Raw genomic sequence first — 21,217 nt, forward strand, 5'->3', positions numbered from 1 at the left:
CTTTTATTCGAAGTGTACATATGGAACTTTTTATAAATGCTTTCGTAAATAGCATTGCGCATTGTCTACATTAGAAATTTCATTGAATACCTTCACAAATAAAACAACAGCATCATGCGTTAACAGTAATTTTGAAACCTGTAAATATTAGTTTTAGTTTCATTCAAGGTGTTACTGGTGTTAGATTTCCTTGTATTTCAAGTGCCTATGTATAAAATTTCATTTAAATGCCTTCATAAATAAGAAAGTTGGCATTGCGCATGCGCAAAACATTTTGAAAATGTTAATTTTACTTATATTCGTAGGTAGTGTTTACATGTAAAGTTTCATTTAAATATCCTCATAAATAAAAAAGTTAGCATCGCACATGCGTTAAACCAAATTGTTGACACTGCGCATGCGCAAAACCTACGGGTATGCACCATCGGGTGCCCAGTTGTCGGACACATTGCGCGTTGCGATACCGTTTTTATTATACCATGGGTATGCACGGAATCCTTGTACCAAGCCCTTTCAAATGAGCCCTATATCGCCAAAATCGGTTCAGTGGTTTAGAAGGAGTACGTGTGACGGATGGACGGACGTCAAAGTGCAGCCAATATTAGCGATTTTTCACTTTGAGGAAAATACGCTAAAAACTAAGCCATGTATCACGTTTTAATGTTTTCTTTATTCAATGACTTGTGTTTCTTCACTCTGCGTGTTAATTCCACCTCGAATATAACATTGTGTTCATACGACTTTAGTTTGCCCTGAGATTCACATACGCTAAAGTCCCTAGATTAGCTAGGGACTTTAACATACGCACGGCTACAGTGCCCTCTATCCGTGACCACCCATTTTGTATTGAAAGCATAGGGCTAATAGCAATCCATGTAGTACTATATGGTCTAAGTCCTAAGAGTTCAGTTCTATCATAGGTGTTATATTATGGTTCTATCCATGAACAATAGCATCAATTTTGGAGTTACAGTAAATCGCGAATGGCAATGATATTATTCAATTATGAGTTATTAAGGATCACTATGCAAAAAATTTCATGTGCAACACATTTTGAGCGTTTTTACGAATATGCAGTTTGATTAATGAGGACACAGTATCACTTTCAAAATTAGTTACCAGGGCATTGAAAGGTAAAAATTAAAATATGAGGATAATAGACAAATCATCCTGCTCTGCATCCCCTGAACCATTATACAAGAAAAAAGACACTATAATTTATTAAAAAAAGATAAATCATAATGTTAATTATAAGACATAGGTACCAAGCAAATTAATTCTTAAAAAACATTATCTGCTCATCGCTTCCACTTGCTCTTTTAACTTATCCCTAATCATTTGCACTTCCTTTATTCGTGCCGTCACAGAATTCAATCTCATTTGTAAAAGATCGCACATTGGTAAGGTGACCGACGAGGCCACCTCCGTTAACTGTAAAGCCTTCAAAGCGCTATTGTGCAGTTTCGCAAATTCATCTGTGCCGTAGTTAATCTCATGCGAAACACTTAAAACCTCTTTCATTAAAATATTGGGCAAATCCATTAACGCCTTTAAGTTATATTCGTGTAAGCAGCTAGGTCTGATTGCTATCGCTATTTCGCGCCTGTGCATATTGTCGTCGGAGTTTCCGCGAGCTTGGAAACATGTAAGATCGACTTTATTGTATGTTGAACCGGAGTCGCTGGAAAATACCGAGAATATTAAGCCGACAAACAGTGGCTCCATAATCTGATACTGTGACTGTGTTCGCAGATCTAAATTGGAAAATTAAACGAGGTTGGTAATTTATCATACATACCTACGTGACTGGGCCATACAGTGATGTGTGGATGGGAATGGTACCATCCTAATACTCGCATTGGTCGATTTAATTTTTGTTTCAATTCCTCCGCGTAAATTGCTGCCTCGCAGAGCTGTTCGGGTGATATTTCCACACGATCTGGTTGCTTATCGCTGCGATGTAATATTACGCAAGCACTAATGTGCGATGATGCGTTCTCACGGTCTAACTACACATATTATTGTAGGAATTGTGAGCGTTCAAAGGGGGTAACATACCTCTCCGATCAGTAAACCCATAACTTCTTCTTTTTCTGTACTTAATGCGTGCTGTAAGCAAACTGCATAAACATCCGCAGATAAAAATACTTTTCGTAAGAAGGATACATGATTTTCCGACATGGTTAATTATAACAAACGATAACTTTAAACTTTTTCGATTTAAAATAAATATTGGTAGCGGAATTTCTAGGTTATGATCATTCAATTTGGGCGCGTTCGTAAACTATGCATAAACCAATCATTTGTGGATGCATTCCACTTTCCTCCGCAGACCATCGTGCATTTGGTTACCGGTATGGTTGGAAACGTTCTTCGGTTTCTACCTCGCTCACTCTTCGATAGTACAATTCTACGCTTACGGTGTTTTTAACCCGCAATTCTTCCCCTATCAAAAATAATTATTTGTCGATCGAAGAAAATCAACTGTGCTTTGTGGTTGTGCCCATGGCCTAATGTTGTGCCTATGTTATCATTTGAATTTCTAAGATACATTTAGATTTACCAAATACGATTAGTCGATCACTAAATTTTTTTAGAATTTCACAGTGGTCCTGGGTACACATGAGATTTCGTCTAATAAAACCTGTTTTTCAAAACTGGATTTAAATAGATTACTTTTCAAAGACAACTGTTTAAATTTAACGTGAAAACTAGCAGTGCCATCTACCAAAAGAAGTAACCAGAAGAGCCCAATGTATATTTTTTTAAATAAATAAATTATTTAAATAACAATGAAAACAAAAAAATACAACATTTTATTTTTCAATATAGTTCCCATGCTTTTGAATACGTCTATAACACCGTGTAAAACCTACGATGATGCACAGGCACACATGTTTGAGAGCAGGGCATCGATTCCCAAAGTTAGTCGATATGCTCCGTGATGTGCATGTGATGTGACCAGCTGCCATGACGTCATGGTCATGATTAGGGCGCTGTATTAGGTGCCTTAGTCATGATCGTATACGATAGGGAGAAGTTCAAGTTTAGCTGCATTCCCGAATCGTGGACAAACTTTATGAGGTAACCAATCACAGGCAAGAATTGAACTGTCATTTATCAGTTTTGTATTTTGTTTTGTTTTTGCATTATGGATACTGTTATTAATAACCAGAAAATCCTCGAACAATTCCATGTTTTATTTCACAGAAAATATGTGAATGTATAGGTTAGGGCACCGTATTAATAACCCAAGCAAAACAGTTACATACAAGATCCGTCCTGTAGCTGCAACTGCGCATGACTTTCACGCAACGAATGGTGTAGACCAGTCGTTGCGTTCGATCAACTTATCGTTCGATGTGGTAGGTTCGAGAATGCAGTCACATTCAGGTTCACATCAAGGTCAGTCGATGTGAACAAAGCACATCTTCGGGAATCGACGCGGTAACCGCGCAACTTTTAGGAGAGAAAAAGCTGCCTGCGCCATCTGGAGAGCACCAATGCCGGTTACGTTTGGCAACTTGTCTTTTAATGTCGGTCACGAAAGCGACGCTTCGTAAATGTTTGTTGTTGTTTTTTTGTGATATTTAAGGCATTTCTTTATAATGTACTTGTGTTTTGTATGGAGCACATTTTATATTTTTTGTGCGTTTCTATGCTAATTGATTTTGAAATTGACTGTATTTAACCTTAATTCAGATTCATGTGTTTGATACGGTTAACCTTTTGTTTGAAATCACGATCATTTTTGGTGTAATGTTTGAACAATTTGTGCTTATATTTCGATTACATGGCCTTGGCCCCAACTGAGATGTGTATTTTTGATCATATTGCTTCAAACATGTGGAAATTATTGAATTGTTTGATGTTGTGCATGTGCACTGACTTACTGTTTGCCCATTAACATTTTCGCCTTGAAGAGACGGTCACAGGGATTGAAAAAACTGTGACCAAATTTACGACACTCAATACCGGGACTGATCTCGACAATCAACTGACGGCCCAAAACTCCGAACGAGGACCAAGCTATCTATCTCGGGGGCGGAGACTGTGGTAAGAAAATATCTTCGGTTTAGAATCTTGGTACATGCTTACCCGACCCATCGTCCCCAAAACTTGATTTTAACGTATATGTCACCTCTCGAAGCCAGATGCTACATATTTTGTTAATATTGTTATAATTTTATGTTATGCATTTACATCATTACAAACAATTATAATTTTGCTATTTCGATTTCTGTTTTTATTCGGTGAACTATTATTTTCAAAATTGATTCTTACAATGGCATTTATTTCGACTAAATTGCTGAATTTTCACAATATTCATGATAATAACAATAATTATTAAACAACCTTTTCATACAGTAGGTACGTGTTTTATTTCACGTTCCTTCCCAACCGTACTTTAAGTCATAGCGTTGGTTATAACTAATGTAAGAAGGGGGCCCTGCCTTAGATGTTTATTGATCACGTGCCACTTTCAAATTTAAGCGGGATCTGGAGGGAATAGTCATTCGAGTGGCCAATGTTATCGCCGGGTTGACTTTATTTCTGTGTTCTTGTAGTGTGAAGTTAGCGTAGAACCTGGGGGTTACGTACACTACCACCGTTTCAATAATATTTTTAATCCAGTATAAAATATTAATTTGGTTTTTCTGCAAAATTATCCTCAACAGCTGTTATAAGTTCGCCATTGTCCCTATAATTGTGCGAAGTACACAGGTATACAAATTACAAGAACTCCAGAATCCAACCTCCCAAATATTTTAAAAATTTAATATGCCCAAAATATCTAATTGACAAAAGTTCAAAATACAAAAATATCAGCTTTAAAATTCGCTGATCACCAAATTTCGAATGCCATTAACCTAAAAATTTTCGACTTTCTGAAACCTTAAAAAGCGCTGATTCCTAAAATTTCCAAAAAATTCCAAATTCTTAAAATTTTAAAATTTCATTAAAGCTCAAATTCGCAATATTACCAAAAGTTTTCATAAATTTAAAACATGCAAAAATACCAAATTTTCAAAATTTCTAAAAATCTTAAAAATATCATATTTCCAAAACCCAAAGTGTCAATTTCCCGAAATACCAATTTTTCAACTTTTCAGATATTCAAAAATTTCAAATTCTTAAAATGTCATTCATCCCAAGCGTTCAAATACCCAAAAACCTTATATTTCAAAATCTCAAATCCTCAAAATATATATGTGTGAAAATCACTAATTCTCAAATTTTTCAAAATTTGACATTCAACATGTAACAACTTAGGTGCAGCTGAGAAGCGACTGCCGGTCTTTGTTACCTAAACCACGCATTTCACATGTTTCTCAAGGAAATTAAACCATAAATAAAAAATTGTAATATGGCTGATAGAATCACAACCCAAAAAGCAAATTGCTAGAGGCTTAATCATGGCTTAATCTGCAGTCGGCTGGCTTAGGTCTGTCAAATGCCAGAGGCGGATAGTAAAATGTAACCCGACCAATAGTGGAACGAGCCCCTTGCCGCCTTTTGCTCGGGTCTATTCAGCGTTATGGTAGAGGTAAATCCGCCACTGCATAGGTATATATGCAACATTTTTGGTCGCCGCACGTAAAGTGTTGTACACGTGTTACTTTCCAAACCAACATCTAAGCAAATAAATCATGGGGGAGACGAAGGCATTTTGGCTGACCTACAAAGATTCTACCTATAGGATTTATTCCTCTAAAAGTAGTTCAAAACCGCAGAAGTGTGCTTGAACGGAGGGAAGAACAAAACGCATGCAAAGAATACCTATACTTAGCATTATTTTAATTTAAATGACATTAGGTAATGTTTATTTCGTAAAGTTAGGTAGGTACAAATTTCTATTTCATCGTAATTGAATCAATGGCACTTCCTCGAAAACGGGTTTTATAATTTGGCGTGACACTAAACGCTTAGGGATCGATATGAACGAAATACTTTTGTTACGTGATCTCCCTAAGGGGCTTTTCAGGCTTCATTATATTATTTATTCTTATGCTAAGTAAATTTGTTACTCGATCCATTGAGGTTAATCGAATATGTTTTATTTTTAACGCACAGCTCTTTCGAAATGAAAGAGAACTTTGAAAAAAGTTCCAGCGCAGTTGGAAAGTACGATTGAACTACTCTTACAGAGTTTTCCGATCCAATTTTCAATATAAGATAGATGTTTGCATCCAATAGACGTTACCGACGTCTCTGCAGTGCGCGCCGCAGTGAAAGCGTCGGCCAAAATGGCGTCAGTAGTGAAGTTTGCATCTGTAGACGGTGATGTATTGTACGTGTTTATTGACGTTTATGAATAAAAGCACTAGTGAAACTGTATAAACGAAGGTAAGCGCTTTGAGGTACGTCATTTTATAAGGGTAAATACGTCCGCCATCGGTAATTAATGCACGTAGTGCATGATTATGATTGAAACAATTCGCTCTGTATAATTTGCTAAACTTAAAATCCTACAATTTTCTCCAAAATAAATGCATTACATTTTTGGGTCGTACCTACACTCCTAAGGTAAGTAGACAAAATTTGAAAGATGCAATTGATAGTGTAGGGACTATAATCTCTTACACACGTTTCACTATAATGAGATTTGTTTAAAGTAGGTGTACCCAAATCAAATCGCATCATCTTTTCAGATTGAGATTAAACTTTGCCCGATTTGGACTATCGCCAGATGCAATAATACCTACCTACATATACTTACTTCATTTTTTCTTTTAATTCAATTCCGGTAATACTTACACATTTTGAGATTGCAATACGGCATTTAATCTGAAATCCTTAGCTATTTATATTTTTGGTTTCTGTTAGAATATTTAGCAAGAACCTTTTTGTATTGCATTTAAATACATTTACCCCTGCATTATACGAAAGTTGGTCACCCACTCAGATTGGGAGTAGAGGCAGATGACTCATATTCTGTAAGCGAATTACCATGTCAGACTTCCGCCTAAACCTATTCATATCGTACAGCACAAATACTTCAAATTTGCTGAATTTGCAAAGCGAAACGAAACCATTACTATAAAGGGTGGGTCAAAAATTCAGTTGGGACGAGTTAGGTACACAAATGGGAAAGTTAATTTGAGGGTTTTCAAATTAATCTTGTGTTAAGTTTGTTGTCTGACACAATATAATTGCACACGGTGACGGAATTTCGGAGAAATTTCCTTCTCCATTTCACTAAAAGCTATTTCATTCAGCAGAACACTCTAGTCCGCTTGTAACGTGCGTTCATTTCTTAAGGGAGACAGAAGCGTACCTACATTACGCGTAGTACTACGCACATTGTAAATGGTTTCCGAGATAACTATTTGTTTTATCGCAGTCGTTTCTTCCCCCTTCGAAATCCCCTTTGTGAGCGATGGTGGGACAATATACACGTTGGTGTCAAATTTTATGTACAGAATGAGAACTCGTAGCGAGGAAGTTTCTTTGATGCTGAATGCAACTATTCTTTTATGTTATATGAGACCGCGATTTTTGCACAGTTCTGGAGAAACTTGATATCGGCATTTTCAAATGGCATGCCGCTTCGGATTATATTGCTATTTTAGATTTGTTCGCCGCTTCATACTGTGCTACTTGGAAACGCACTCTAAACATGAGAAAAACAATGTTTTTAATTCTCAAGAAACAGAGTTAACATTGAAATAAATTCCACAAATAATTGTTGAAAAAATCAATACATTAAGACGCCAATAATTATTGAGAAGAAGAATTATTATACCTAAAAACAAAAATAATCTCAAAATATTTAGATGCTACGAATCTGTACGTTACACACGGAGACTTCAATTTTTAAACCGTATCTCTGTTTGCAGGATACTGTGTAGTTTCGTAGTAGCATTCGGTTTTAAGATCCGGCAAATAAGGGATTAGTTGTGCGTTTCAGTAAAAATCCGATCGATCCGATCCGATCCGAGTCGTTTACAACTTTTGGCGACTTTAATGCCGAGGCGATCTACGATAAGCGATATATCGTAGGGGATACATGATACGCGATGCGATTGAACAAATTCGTAAAATTCAAAGGGAGGCGAAAGTACAAAGTCGCAACATGTATCAAACTATCGCTCAAAGGAGGCGTTCATATTGACGCGATATAAGATAAGTAATAAATCGTAGGTGATATATTGCGATGATACACTGCTACTGAGCCCGTAGTTACATACAGCGGGCGATAAAATCGGTGGGACCTGAGCGATAAAAATTGGGACGATATTGTTATCGTACGTGACAAATCGCTTTGCCCAACTACGAGTACTTACCGCTCAGGTGGTGCCGATTTTATGGCCTCTGTATGTACTTCCGTAGCAACATATCGTCGCCACATGGTGCTTACGATATATCGCCTCAATATAAACGCGTCTAAAGGACCCCATACACGGACCGATCCGTCATCACGATCGACCTGAAGCGATATCGTGACGATAGATCGCCCAAAGCTTACCACTCACACACGAAACGATTGGTCGTTACGATCAATCGCTTACAATCGAACTATCGTAATTAAATAATTTAAGAAGTCATACGTGCCCTGTCGAATCGTCGATCGCAATGAGCCATACACTGTCGATTCATCGTTACGATATTCACGATTGCATACGTTTTTGTTGCGATGTCCGATATCCAATTTGATGAAGTAAATCGTTAACGATCTTGACATACACTATCGATTCGTCGTTTCGATCGGTCTGAAACGACGGATCGGACAGATCGATCGTACCGTGTATGGGGCCTTTTATAAAACGCCCTAAAGACGGTACAATCGTATCAAACATCGTCTCAACTTGTCGTGCGACGTAATTCCTTTAACGCTTCCCCTAGAACTCATCGGACAAAAATACGGGCCGAAGAAAATTAGGAATCATTGAGACCAAGCAAGAGATGTAACTGTGGAAAAGGCTAAACACGCATTTTACATCACAACTACAATATACAAAAATTAACAATCCCATGAAGTAATCTGATGTTAATTCAATACAACATTTGTGAAAAATAACCTTCCGAAGTCTCTTACATAAAGTACATGAAATACATTGTTAATTAGCCGGACCTTCTCCAGTCCAGAAGGTATCTAAGGTCCTGGATACGGTAACCTCAAACTAAAGTTGTATTTCGAGATGAATGATGCTAAGTAATATTAACACTCCGGGATTTACCTCTGCACGTACGGAACAGTTATTGACATTAAAAAATGCAGATTTATACACACAAGATGGAAGATGCTAAACAATCTAAATGAGTTTAACCCTAGAGAAATCGTGTTAAATAGGTGGTGCCGGAGCATGAGTCCGCGTTTTAAAATAAAGCCCACCTAGAGCGATTTTGGTTATTATACGGTGGTTTATCGTTAAAATTGCATTGAAAACTGTTTTGAAAAGTAACATTTTATTTCTAGTGAAGAAATTAGCAAATACCAAATACTTAGCATACTATAAACAAACATAAGCCGTTTCGAATGCAAAAACTGTATTACAAATTTTTCCGACCTAGTTCTGACGATTCTGGGAGGTACTTTTCTCAATTTTAATCAAGCATACACGCCCAACAACTGTCTCACAACGTAATACTGCATAATATTGTCATACGTAATAGGTATTTACGGTAGGTACATGGTCGATCAGCGGTTACTGAGCCGAAATGACCGAATGATTATGGTAAATTTCAAACTGCGGACTGACTGTCCGTGTGCGACCTCTCTAGGGTTGAACATTGAAGGTACAGACAACAACTGGCCAATCTTAAACAAATCAAAATAAGAATAAATTAAACAAATATAGCAAACGAGCTCCTGAGTCATGGGTATGTCTATAGCATGTGCAAAACCAAATTTTAAACCTGATGTTAGTTTTATTTTTTTTAATTTAAAGTGTAGGTATATGTATGAAATTTTGAATGCTTCCATAAATAAGAAAGTTGGCACTGCACATCCTACACAAAACCAAATTTTGGAAATGGCGCAACATTTGCTTTTATTCCAAGTGGCTATGTATCAAATTTCATTTGAATGTCTCCATAAATAAGAAAGTTGGAACTGCGCATGCGCAAAACCAAATTTTGAAATTGGCTTTAAATTTGCTTTTATTCCAAGTGGCTATGTATCAAATTTCATTTAAATACCTTCATAAATAAGAAAGTTTGCAACTCGGTCTGTAAATGGTCGAGATGCGCAAAGGGCACTGTGAATGTTGATCGATTAGGCTCAACTTTTGGAATTGTGTTTTATATGGCTAAAGCTATATGCATATTGAATTTCATGCAATTCGCTTCATAATAACGGACATGTCAAAAGGGCCTACTTTATTTTTTGGTCTACACTGCTAATTCACGAACTCCGATCTACACATTTGATAAAGAATCTACCTGCAAAATTTCATCGTAATCGGTCCATTCATTTATGAGTTATCGTGCTAACGGACGGACGGACTTGACGGACAGACACCGCAAAATTATAAACTCGCTAGGAGCTTGTTAATAACATTTGAAGTAAAAACAAGCAAATTTTAGGGTTATCTACCCGAAGTTACAAGCAGCTGAGGGCAATACAATTTACAATAAAGCGAAGAATTACAAATCACAACTAAGCACATTATCTTTTATTATATGCAGCACTACCATTGAATAAATAACATTAAAACAAATTCAACTGCCCTAACTGAATGCAGACGCTAAATTTTACATTGAAGCAGAACATTGACGGCACAAATGTCGAGACTAGGTCAACTAGGTGGATTGGTTAGTGCTACGTTTGTACCGGTTTGTGCCGTAAAAAGTTTGCCAGCAAAACATACCGTTTGAAAATTATTTCAATTTTTAGAGGTTCTGCTAACAGGCCAGTCATTGAGGATTTTTACCTGGAAATAACTCGGGAAGTACTGAAATTTTGTATGGCTGGGTGCGTAGAACTAAAATTCATAAAATGCACAAATCGAAACTTGCGGCCGGGGCCGCCATCTTGCCAAGATGGTCGTCAAAAGCGGTTTTCCGCCGATACCTCCAAAACTGTGCATTTTACGAGAAAATATGTGGTGAGCAAAATTAAAGAGACGAAAATTTCCTACAAAAAATATAGTTAGCATATTTTCACTACAGTCAGCCCTTACGCAGAAAAGTAAATTTTTTTAATAACCAGTGGCGTATATTTTATCCAAATAATTCATCATTTAATTAATTAATCAAATTGATTAATCAATTAGTCTATGATCAATTAATTTGTTTGCCGGTTTGTGGGGTAAAAAGTTTGCCCGCAAAGCATTGCCCTTGAAGGTTATCTCAATTTTTAGATGTTCTGGAATGTATAGTAAAAAGTTTGACCAAAAAAGGGACTGTGTGAAAACTCCCAGCACGTTTTTAATATTATAGCTTTCACACAAATGGAGATAGTGTGCTTTTGATGACACTTTATTGTCTAATTTGTTGGCAATTGTATCCCATACATTCGCAGATAGTTTGTTTATATAAGATCTTCCGTGTGTTGGAGAAGAACATGTGTACTTAGTCATTCGTGAGATTGGGTCTCCAAATGGTAAAGAACTCAGGGGATAACTGTTATATAAGTCTACATCTGCTAAATCCAATTGCACTACATGAAATAGATAAGAATCCCTAAGTTCCGCCGTTGTATATATAAGATAAGTCAGGAAAAACATATCGGACCTAACCTCATGTGTTTTGTGTTTAGTGGAACACCTTGTACATTTTAATCTAAAAAGATAGCATATTAAATATTTTAATTATATTTTGTATTTGCTGTTATTTTTGAGTGGGCGGGGTTTAATCCAAGGTCGCTCTACCAGCCCAACCCACTATGCATTTACAAATATCTATGCCCGAACACCGATTTGAACCAGGACCAATAGTACCGCATTCCAGCCTAAACTGAATTGCACCATACGGCCTAGTAAAAATATAACACACCATGAATGATATTGGTTTTCTATGCGATTTTTTTAAACTTTATTACTTTAAGTCACAGTAGGCTATGAAAAACAATCTTTTATTTCGTTCTCAAGTTTCTATAATTTTTTTATTTACTTTCTTGTGCCACACTCTTTGTCTGTTAAAATGTTTCCAGCTACAATGTCAACACAGTTTAGTTTCTAGATCAGCTTTTGTTTCACATCGCCTACTGCGGTTTAAAATAGTATATAAAGTGTATATAAATCGCATATATCATCTATGATATTACTTTTCCGCACCCATATATGGGTAAGTAAAGTATTGTTTTCATCACAGAAAAAAGTCTGTTGTCGTTGTCCGGGTTGTTTTTAGCACGATAACTCAAAATTGAATGGGACAAATTGCGTACATTTTTTCAGTCTTTGCCGCGTGGAGACGACACCTATTAATTTCCAAGCTAGTAGGCCGTATTCTTCTGCGCATGCGCAAAAGTAACTTTGTTACTTATGGATCGATCTTACTGAAATTTTAACATTAGCAGCATCCTTTACTAAAGGCAAATCGATCGATTATCTCAAACATATCAAAAGCTTCTTTCGCGCATGTGCAAAAGTAAATTTCTTATTTGTTGACAAATTTTTGTGAAATTTTAACGGTAAATCAAATTGAACATCCGTGTAGTTAATTACCCCATCGATTAGAAACAGTGGCGCATGGTTTTCTTGCGTGGCGAGCGTGATGGTGTGGTTAGAGCAGCATATCAATTAGTCACGTGCAAGATCACGTGTTATAGGTATGGCCCTCTTAACGTAAAAATGGGCGCTCTTTGGTAAAATTAACATAAATAATCACTTACCAAACAAATAAAAGTCCATAATGCTGGCTTAAAGGGATTGAATATAACAATATAATATCTGATTGATTTAACTAATAAAATTGACATGTCTATCACCATTGAAGATGGCGACGACTAAAATAAAATCTTAAAATTAATTGATCATAGACTAAATGATTAATCAATTTGATTAATTAATTAAATGATTAATGAATTATTTGGATAAAGATACCCGATCTGATTATTAAAAATTTCTGCTTTTCTGCGTAAGGGCTAACTTTAGTGAAAATATGCTAACTACATTTTTTGTAGGAAATTTTCGTTTCTTTAATTTTTCTCACCACATATATTTTCTCGTAAAATGCGCAGTTTTGTAGATATCGGCGGAAAACCGCTTTTGACGGCCATCTTGGCAAGATGGCGGTCCCGGCGGCAAGTATCGAATTGTGCATTTTATGAATGTTAGTTCTACGCACTCAATCAAATGTTAGTACTTCTCGAGTTATTTCCAGGTAAAAATCCTCAATGACTGGCCTATTAGCAGAACGAAGAATCGAAATAATTTCCAAGCGATATGTTTTGCTGGCAAACTTTTTACGGCACAAACGTAGCACTAACAAATCCACTTAGTGTCGACATTTGTGTCGTCAATGTTCTGCTAACTTCATGGACCCTACTACTTGAACGTTTGAATATTTTGAATAGGTATTTTGTTTGCATATTCATTTTCTACAAGAAGTAACATTACAAGGTGTCTCAATCCCACAATCGAACAAGATTTGATCTTAAAATTTGCACTTTAACCATTAAATTGTTACCGAACTACAACAAAGTTGCTTATATACCATCAGCTACCCACAGGACTAAAGCGCTCCTTAATCTCTTGATCTCTTGGAACTCCCTCGAGAGTCGGAATTAAAACATAACACTTTCGTCCATTTGGACATTATGTAACTTTTATAAGTTGTTTCGTTCGTAAGGAATGAATGACGATTAATACGCTTTTCCTTTCCTTGCAAACGTAGGCAAAACTGCTCTCCTTCTGTAATTACACTAACCCATTGCATAATTTTTTATTCAATGACTAACCTAATATTAAAATCAGTCTAGGTAGGTACTTGATACGTTCATATTTTAACACACAGATAAAGTTTTAATGCGCCCTTTAAGTTCTTTCATCGCATCTCATCCTAAATAATAAAATCCCACAAAAAGGGACGTAAAGAAGAATGTGTAGAAGATGTATGTCCGGAGTTTTCTACTCAGTCGTATGAGGGTTTCCGAGTTCACTGGGTGCTTGAATTTCTCCCGCTCCGCATTTCTTAGGCAGGCACGGATTTTCAAAAGCAAATGATCAAATTATCTGGAGAAGCGCTTTTTCAATGCTGAATACAAGTGTACTTATGTAGGTATACACGACAAATTCTTTTGTGGAATTTCTTCCCCTACGTTCAATAAAAACGGTGACGGTACGTATCTATGAAAGATAACTATTTACGCAGCTCGTGGTGATTCCGAATACTTTCGAGTTTTTTTTTGTGAACTAATTTGAAAATTTATCGATTTTTCTAGAACCTGCAACTTATTATGATAACGAGGACGTTCGTAAACGAGCTTCAAGCTTCAAACTTTTCTCGTCCTAATTTTGAATACTGTAGCGTTTTAAAGTTTATCGATTCTTCTCACATTAAGTTTCTTGTCAGGTGCATCGCACAAAAAAAACCAGTTCGCTTATTTCTTGATTTAAGAGCGTCGCGTCGGTAAAAAAATAACCTTCTTTGATGCCAAGCGTGCGACACCGACCAATACTTCACAACGGTCCTAACTAACCAAAAAACTCCCAAAACCGCTCACGTTACGTGCATACTTTCCACTAAACTACAATACGTCATATTGGAAAAATTGAAAAGTTGTTCGCATGGAAAATGATATGTACTTTGACCCCTGTGGTTGATAGTTAATAACTGAAGTAATACTTCAGATAAGGAAGCTTTTTTTTCAAATTTTATCATTATCATGTTTTGAAGAAAACCAGAAGGTTCAGAAGATATGCCAAAAAAACTGAAATTTGCCGATTTTGTTTTTATTTTTTTCTGATGCTATGTGAAGAGATACAGCAGAATAAAAAACACTTTCTCATTGCCACTTTTTGAGCTTTACAAGGGACTGTTAAGTGATTTTCAATACAACGTTTCGTTTCGGAGAAATCATTATCAACATTATTTTTTTAATATGGCCCGTAAAAAAGTACTGTATTGAGTAGCATTTTTATTGTGAATACAACCATATACGGCACACAAAAAAACCAAAGTTGGAAACTCTTGGTTTCAACGGGATGATGCACCTGCATACAACGCCCCAATTGTGCGAGAATACCTATCGGACAACTTTCCTGGAGAATAGAAAATTTGTCCGATAGGTATCCTTGCACATTGTGCGCAGGTGCACCATCCTGTTGAAACCAAAAATGTTCAAACTTTTTTTGTGTGCCGTATATCTTAAGTATTCGTAATATGATAGTCAATACAGTAGGTATCTACTTCTTTTTCAGGCCATATAAAAAAAACGCTGATGATGATTTCTCCGAAACGAAACGTTATTATTTTGTTGTATATCTTCACATAGCATCAGAAAAGAATAAAAACAAAGTCGGCAATTTTGTTGTCCTGGTTTATTGATTTTTTCAATGCACGATTACTCTTTAATTGCGCTTGCGCATATTTTCTCTAATTTGACCACCATCATATATTATTCATGATAGACATCCTTATCTTGGACGCCGCGTATACAGGGTGGTGACTTGCGTAACGCATCATAGGGATTTCAATGTAAAATTCATAACATGCGATTATTGGCTCCCCAAATTGTTTTAGAGCAAAAATGTATTAAGGTTTTTTGTAGAAAAATTTCTTAAGTCAATCAACCGTATTAGTTTTCAATTTTTTGCATAATAAAGACGGAAAATTGGAAAAATAAACCCCCATCTTTTTCAATAATCTGTGATGCCATGGAATTTTATAATACAAAAACTACGCCAATATCCGTCATGCCATGGAATGTCTGCTATAAAACAAATCAAATTCTATAAAAAAGTGTTATATTTAAAACAGTGAATTCAACATAAAGAAAGACCAAATTACTAAAAACGGTTTCCTAATATAACAATTTACAATAAATAGACAGTAACCAAGTCACTCATAAAATCCATTTCGAACTGCTGCTAATTGATAACTAGATATATTTTTGTTTTAGAAAATTCCATGGCATCGCAGATTATTGAAAAAGATGCAGGTTTTATTTTTCCAATTTTCCGTGTTTATTATGCAAAAAATTGAAAACTAATACGGTTGATTGATCTAAAAAAAATTTTCCTACAAAAAACAATACATTTTTGCTCTAAAACAGTTTGGGGAGCCAATAATCGCATGTTATGAATTTTACATTGAAATCCCTATGATGCGTTACGCAAGTCACCACCCTGTATAAAATAAAGACTCGCGTTTTCATCTCGACGTTCGTGTACCTAAAGGCGAACGCGCACGTGCGCGCGGCGAAGTGCCTTTTTCGCTCACATTGATTTCATTCGCCGCGCCGCTCCGATACGCCGCGCTTTGTTCAAGTGAGCGTTTGCCTATTTAAATCAATGTGGGAGAAAAAGGCGATTCGCCGCGACGCTCTCCGCCACGCGTAAGTGTGCGTCGCGTCGGCCTTAAAGCAGTGGAGTAACTACAATGCCTCAAAGGTACGCAATTAGGACGGGCCTCGTCTTAAAAGAGGCCCCGGCAAAAATGTACAAAAAATTGTATTCGTTTATACAAAATTCTGAAAAAAATTGAAAATTTCCCGAACTCCTTCAATGGTACGCTTCTATTAATTATTAAGGTAAAGCGCATTTTTTTTAAACATCCCTACGAAATTTCTTCAATAAATAAGAAAGTTGGCACTGCACATCCTACACAAAACCAAATGGCGCTACATTTGCTTTTATTCCAAGTCGCTATGTATCAAATTTCATTTAAATCCCTCCATAAATAAGAAAGTTGGCACTGCGCTTGCGCAAAACCAAATTTTGAAATTGGTGTTAAATTTTCTTTTACTCCAAGTGGCTATGTATCAAATTTTATTTAAATGCCCAATGTTTATATTTCTTCCAAACGTCCCAATCGCCCTTTGTAGGTACTTTCCTTTGACAATTCACTCTTAAGATATAAGGAATTATAACCGATCACGACAAGGGATCGAGGAGGAAGACTATGGTTAGTATAAATTAATTCCTTTCGTTGAGACTCATTAGAGTACCATGAAGGATAAAACTAGTTCCACTCCCCCCTTCCCCTCCACCCCGTACTTTGATAAGAGGACAGAAAGAAGGGCGGTAGTTTGGAAAAAACTGTTCCTTTCGTTGAGACCTTTAATTAGAATACAATGAGAGATAAAATTAATTTTTAACCCCCTCCCCCCTTCCTCCCCCTTCAGGCCCCGTCACTCACTGGTCTCGAAAAAGAGTCGCACGGGAAAGTTATAGTTTGTACAAACCAAATTATTTCGATGAGACATTAGAATACCATGAAGGGTAGAACATGTGTTTACCCCCCCCCCCCCTCATTTTCTAAAGTTTAACTTGGTACCACTAAAGACCTGCATATGCAAAATCTGAGACCAATTGGTTGTCGTATGTAAAAGTTATGCACGTTTTACTTTCAAAAACAGCATCTTATCTCCCTTTTAGATAGCGAAATTTGATGGCCGTCTGGCACACCTTCAAGCTATAGGCTACCTACTGCAAACAATTCCAGGACTCTAGTACCATTCCCCTAGAAATAGTTCGAAACGGTAGAAGTGGGTCCAGACGGACGGACGGACGGACAAAACGCAAACAATAGCACATTTTTTTCTTAAAAAATGCGGTAAAAAGTCATGTTTGCACGAAATAAAAAATAGAGACCACCCCAATACTTGTATCTAAATCAACACTTGAGTACGTGTACAAGGCACCGCTAACTCGCTTACCCAAACTCATAACACGTTCAAAATCGAATTGATATGTGTCAATATGGTAATGAAGTTAACACTCATTAATGACTTTCAAAATTTAAATAAAATTTAAATTGGTTTGTTTCCTTGAACAGAAATTATCCACTAATTACTAACTTAATTAACGGAATAAAAGAAACGTTAACATAAAAGACCCATTGGCCCAATTTCGTTATTTTCGGTCCAAGCTCTGTTTGTTGCAGTTATTTTAAATAAGGTAGTGACTTTGTACACACGGATGCATTCCCCGAATTGCAAAGCGCAATTGGACAGATGTCAATGACCATTAAAATTTAAACTTTTGCATAAAAATGGATGTAAAATTATATTATAACTGAAACTTGTAAAGAAACCACATATCAAGCCTATTAAAAACACAACACATCTCCTTATCAACAAGTTATTCGAATAATACGATAACAGTCGAAAATTAAATCGGTTCAAACTTTGAATAGAGAAATCCTAGAAAGCATGCACAAGATAACAGATGACTAAGAGAAAATGGTCGTACTTATGTATGCATCCACTTTGAATTCAATTTATAGCCTCCAACACGAGAGAAAAAATGTAACTCGATAAAAAATGTTAATCGTCAGAAATAATACTTAAACAGTTTTGATTGTTAAATATTGTTAATTTTTAAGTGAAGTCTCAAGGAAAAGAAAACAAAGTGCGCAAAGCCTGCTCAGTAAAAATGCAGTAAATTCTACGGCTGTAAAACGTGAGTGAAACGAATTTTGCGTAAGCACGACGTCCATTATGGAAATCTATTAGCGTTGAAACTGTGTAATGTAAATACAGTCTCTTTAAGAAAACTGGTTCATATTAAGGTGCGCGGAAAGGGACCGCTACACTCGAATTACTTTTTGTCACATTAAATCGGAATAGAAATTCCCAAAACTGTTTGCCTAAAAATATATTTCGAATACTAGCATTTAATCCTGATGTGTCTAAATTTTAGACTGACTTAGCAGACCTACGTCAGTACATATGGCATTTTGTTCGCTCTTGGATAAAGATCTAATTTGTACCTACCTGGAGTTTCTGAGATGAAAGTTCAGAAATAAGTACTTTACGTCCTTATCAATCCATTTTTGGTATTTGAAAAGGCGCATTTTCATTAGTTCTCTCTGAATAGGTATAATGGATCATTTCATGTCTATAGCAGCCTCCAATCCCAAAAACCTGGACATAGACGGATGAAGCGTTATTTCAAAATTTCAGTTCAATCAAAGTATGAGTTATGGACGAATCGATAGGATATTTTGTTGTAGCCATTCTTATTACTACCTACTAATTTATTACAATTACTAATAAGCGAGCATTTAGATACAACAACAAGACGCTGTTTATTAAGACATGGCGGTTAACTACCACACTTATGTGCTGCTTAACAGCGAGCAAGTTGTCGTAATTGCACCAACGCTTTCATGTGGCTGTTTCCCGAGATCTCGACGCTTTGCCGTCGTCTTTTCTCATTGCGAAACCAATTTTCTTTCGCAAACACTACCCGATCTTTCTTCCTAATTGCGTCTACTATTCCATTTTGTAAAAGCGCCACAAAGATGATAGACTCGCTACAGATACCCCCTATATTTTTGGTAAATGAATGAGTAAGACTTATTTTCTTCTAACGCTGGACTGATGGTTTTGTTTCTACGCCCTAAATGCAGCTTTACTATTGTGTACCGAGTTAAAAGAGTCGGGTATGCAGGGATAGTAAAATTTGGCGTAGAATATGAATAGTTAATGCTTGAGGGTTAAAGGTATGCATGAGTTGTGTAAGTGAAAGCGGTGGATACTACACTAAAACCCGACCGACCCCTTTCTAAAGGGATGGCGTGTCGTCGCTAATGAGAATAAGTGCATAAGTTTTCTACGTAATTGCAATACAAGCAGACGATCGACGTTTTCACGCAGTGCCTTAATATGCGGCACTTCTTATTTCAACCCTTGGGATGTATTTGAACGAATTTTCCGAGGGTAAAAATGTAAATTAGAAACTTTTATGAAATACACCTGCCTACCACGCACACGACCCTTGTAAGTTGAATTTCGTTAAAAGTATATTACGTAAAACGAAGGTCGAGAGAGCGTGTAATTTGCGTTTTATGAAAATTGAAATCAGATGAATCTTCATTTTCCACGTCACTGCAGCAGTTCTCGCGCGCGTTCTTTATCTTTTCAATGAGCCAATGAGACGAGTTACTTTTAAACGCGGAAAGTTCCAATCGACGACAAATTACAGCGATTTCGAAAGCAGCGGGGAATGGCGCCAAAGTTAGATCGATTGCATGAATTTAGTAACGCCGCATGAACTTGTTTTAATAACAAACTTCGCCACGAGTCCAACCCTATTGAATGCTGATTGAAACTAATGAAAGTAAATTAACTATCAACATTTGAATAGGCTTGGTAATGATAATTATATACAGGGTGACAATTTGAAAACTTACCACCCCCCATATCTTAGTAAATAAACGAGATATTTAAAAAAATCAAAATCCGTTTCGGTAATTCGGTGGGGGAATCACAATGACATAGTTGGCGACGCACCCCCTCCAACCCCCTGCGCCCCAGCCACCCCAACTTTTAAATCTTAAATAGTGACCCCCCATGTGTGATACGTCGTTGGAAAGCTCTGAAAAAATGCTTTCCAACCATACCAAATAGCATTACATTTAGGTTAGTAATTATCGTGCAAATAAAAAAATAAACTAATATGATACATTTGAAATCTGTCGTATTTAAAACGCAACCGGCGAACATAGACGAACTAAGACAGATAATAATTCAAGAATGTCGAAATATTGCAAAACCAACATTGGAAAGGTTCGACAAGAGTTTGAGAATAGAAACTGGCGATCAAAAATGAGTTGCTGTCGAGTCGGCTTTGGAAGTTCAAGTTAAATACGATTTTCCATGTTTATTTTTTGATTTGCACGATAATTACTAACCTAAATATAATGCTATTTGGTATGGTTGGAAAGCATTTGTTCAGAGCTTTCCAATGACGTATCACACATGGGGAGTCACTATTTAAGATTTAAAAGTTGGGGTGGCTAGGGCGCAGGGGGTGTGAGGGGGTGCGTCGTCAACTATGTCATTGTGATTCCCTCTCCGAATTACCGAAACGGATTTTGATTTTTTTAAATATCTGGTTTATTTACTAAGATATGGGGGGTGGTAAGTTTTCAAATTGTCACCCTGTATATGTAAGCTATACAAGGTGTTATTTTGGGTAATGAATATGATACTTAATTAGAAGTCAATTATTCGGCTCTGGCAAAGTTGTAATTTCATAACAAAAAATGTAAACTTAACTACCGTTCTGTTATAAAAATACGATTTGTATGTATAATTAAGGGGGACTTTCGGAACGTTATCGGCTTATGTAAATTTAATAACGAGCTTACAAGTTTTGTT

General features: G+C 36.4%; 2 protein-coding genes across 2 annotated transcripts in view; one reads left to right on the forward strand and one right to left on the reverse strand.

The window, feature by feature from the left end:
• Positions 1-1,202: 1,202 nt before the first annotated feature.
• LOC116176424 (lys-63-specific deubiquitinase BRCC36-like) lies at positions 1,203-2,296 on the reverse strand. The gene is made up of 3 exons (XM_031494977.1): positions 2,059-2,296; positions 1,799-2,009; positions 1,203-1,754 (listed from the first exon to the last, which is right to left on the reverse strand). The coding sequence occupies exons 1-3, from the start codon at positions 2,179-2,181 to the stop codon at positions 1,291-1,293; spliced, it is 798 nt and encodes a 265-aa protein (XP_031350837.1). The 5' UTR covers positions 2,182-2,296; the 3' UTR covers positions 1,203-1,290.
• A 3,905-nt stretch (positions 2,297-6,201) lies between these two features.
• LOC116177178 overlaps positions 6,202-21,217 on the forward strand; it is a 32,320-nt gene continuing 17,304 nt past the window's right edge. The window contains exon 1 of the mRNA XM_031496073.1: positions 6,202-6,348. The gene's annotated coding sequence lies outside the window, so the exon portion shown is untranslated. The remainder of the gene's footprint in view (positions 6,349-21,217) is intronic.

This window comes from Photinus pyralis, unplaced genomic scaffold, assembly GCF_008802855.1.
Source record: "Photinus pyralis isolate 1611_PpyrPB1 unplaced genomic scaffold, Ppyr1.3 Ppyr1.4_LG7, whole genome shotgun sequence".
Classification (NCBI taxonomy): Eukaryota; Metazoa; Arthropoda; class Insecta; order Coleoptera; family Lampyridae; genus Photinus; species Photinus pyralis.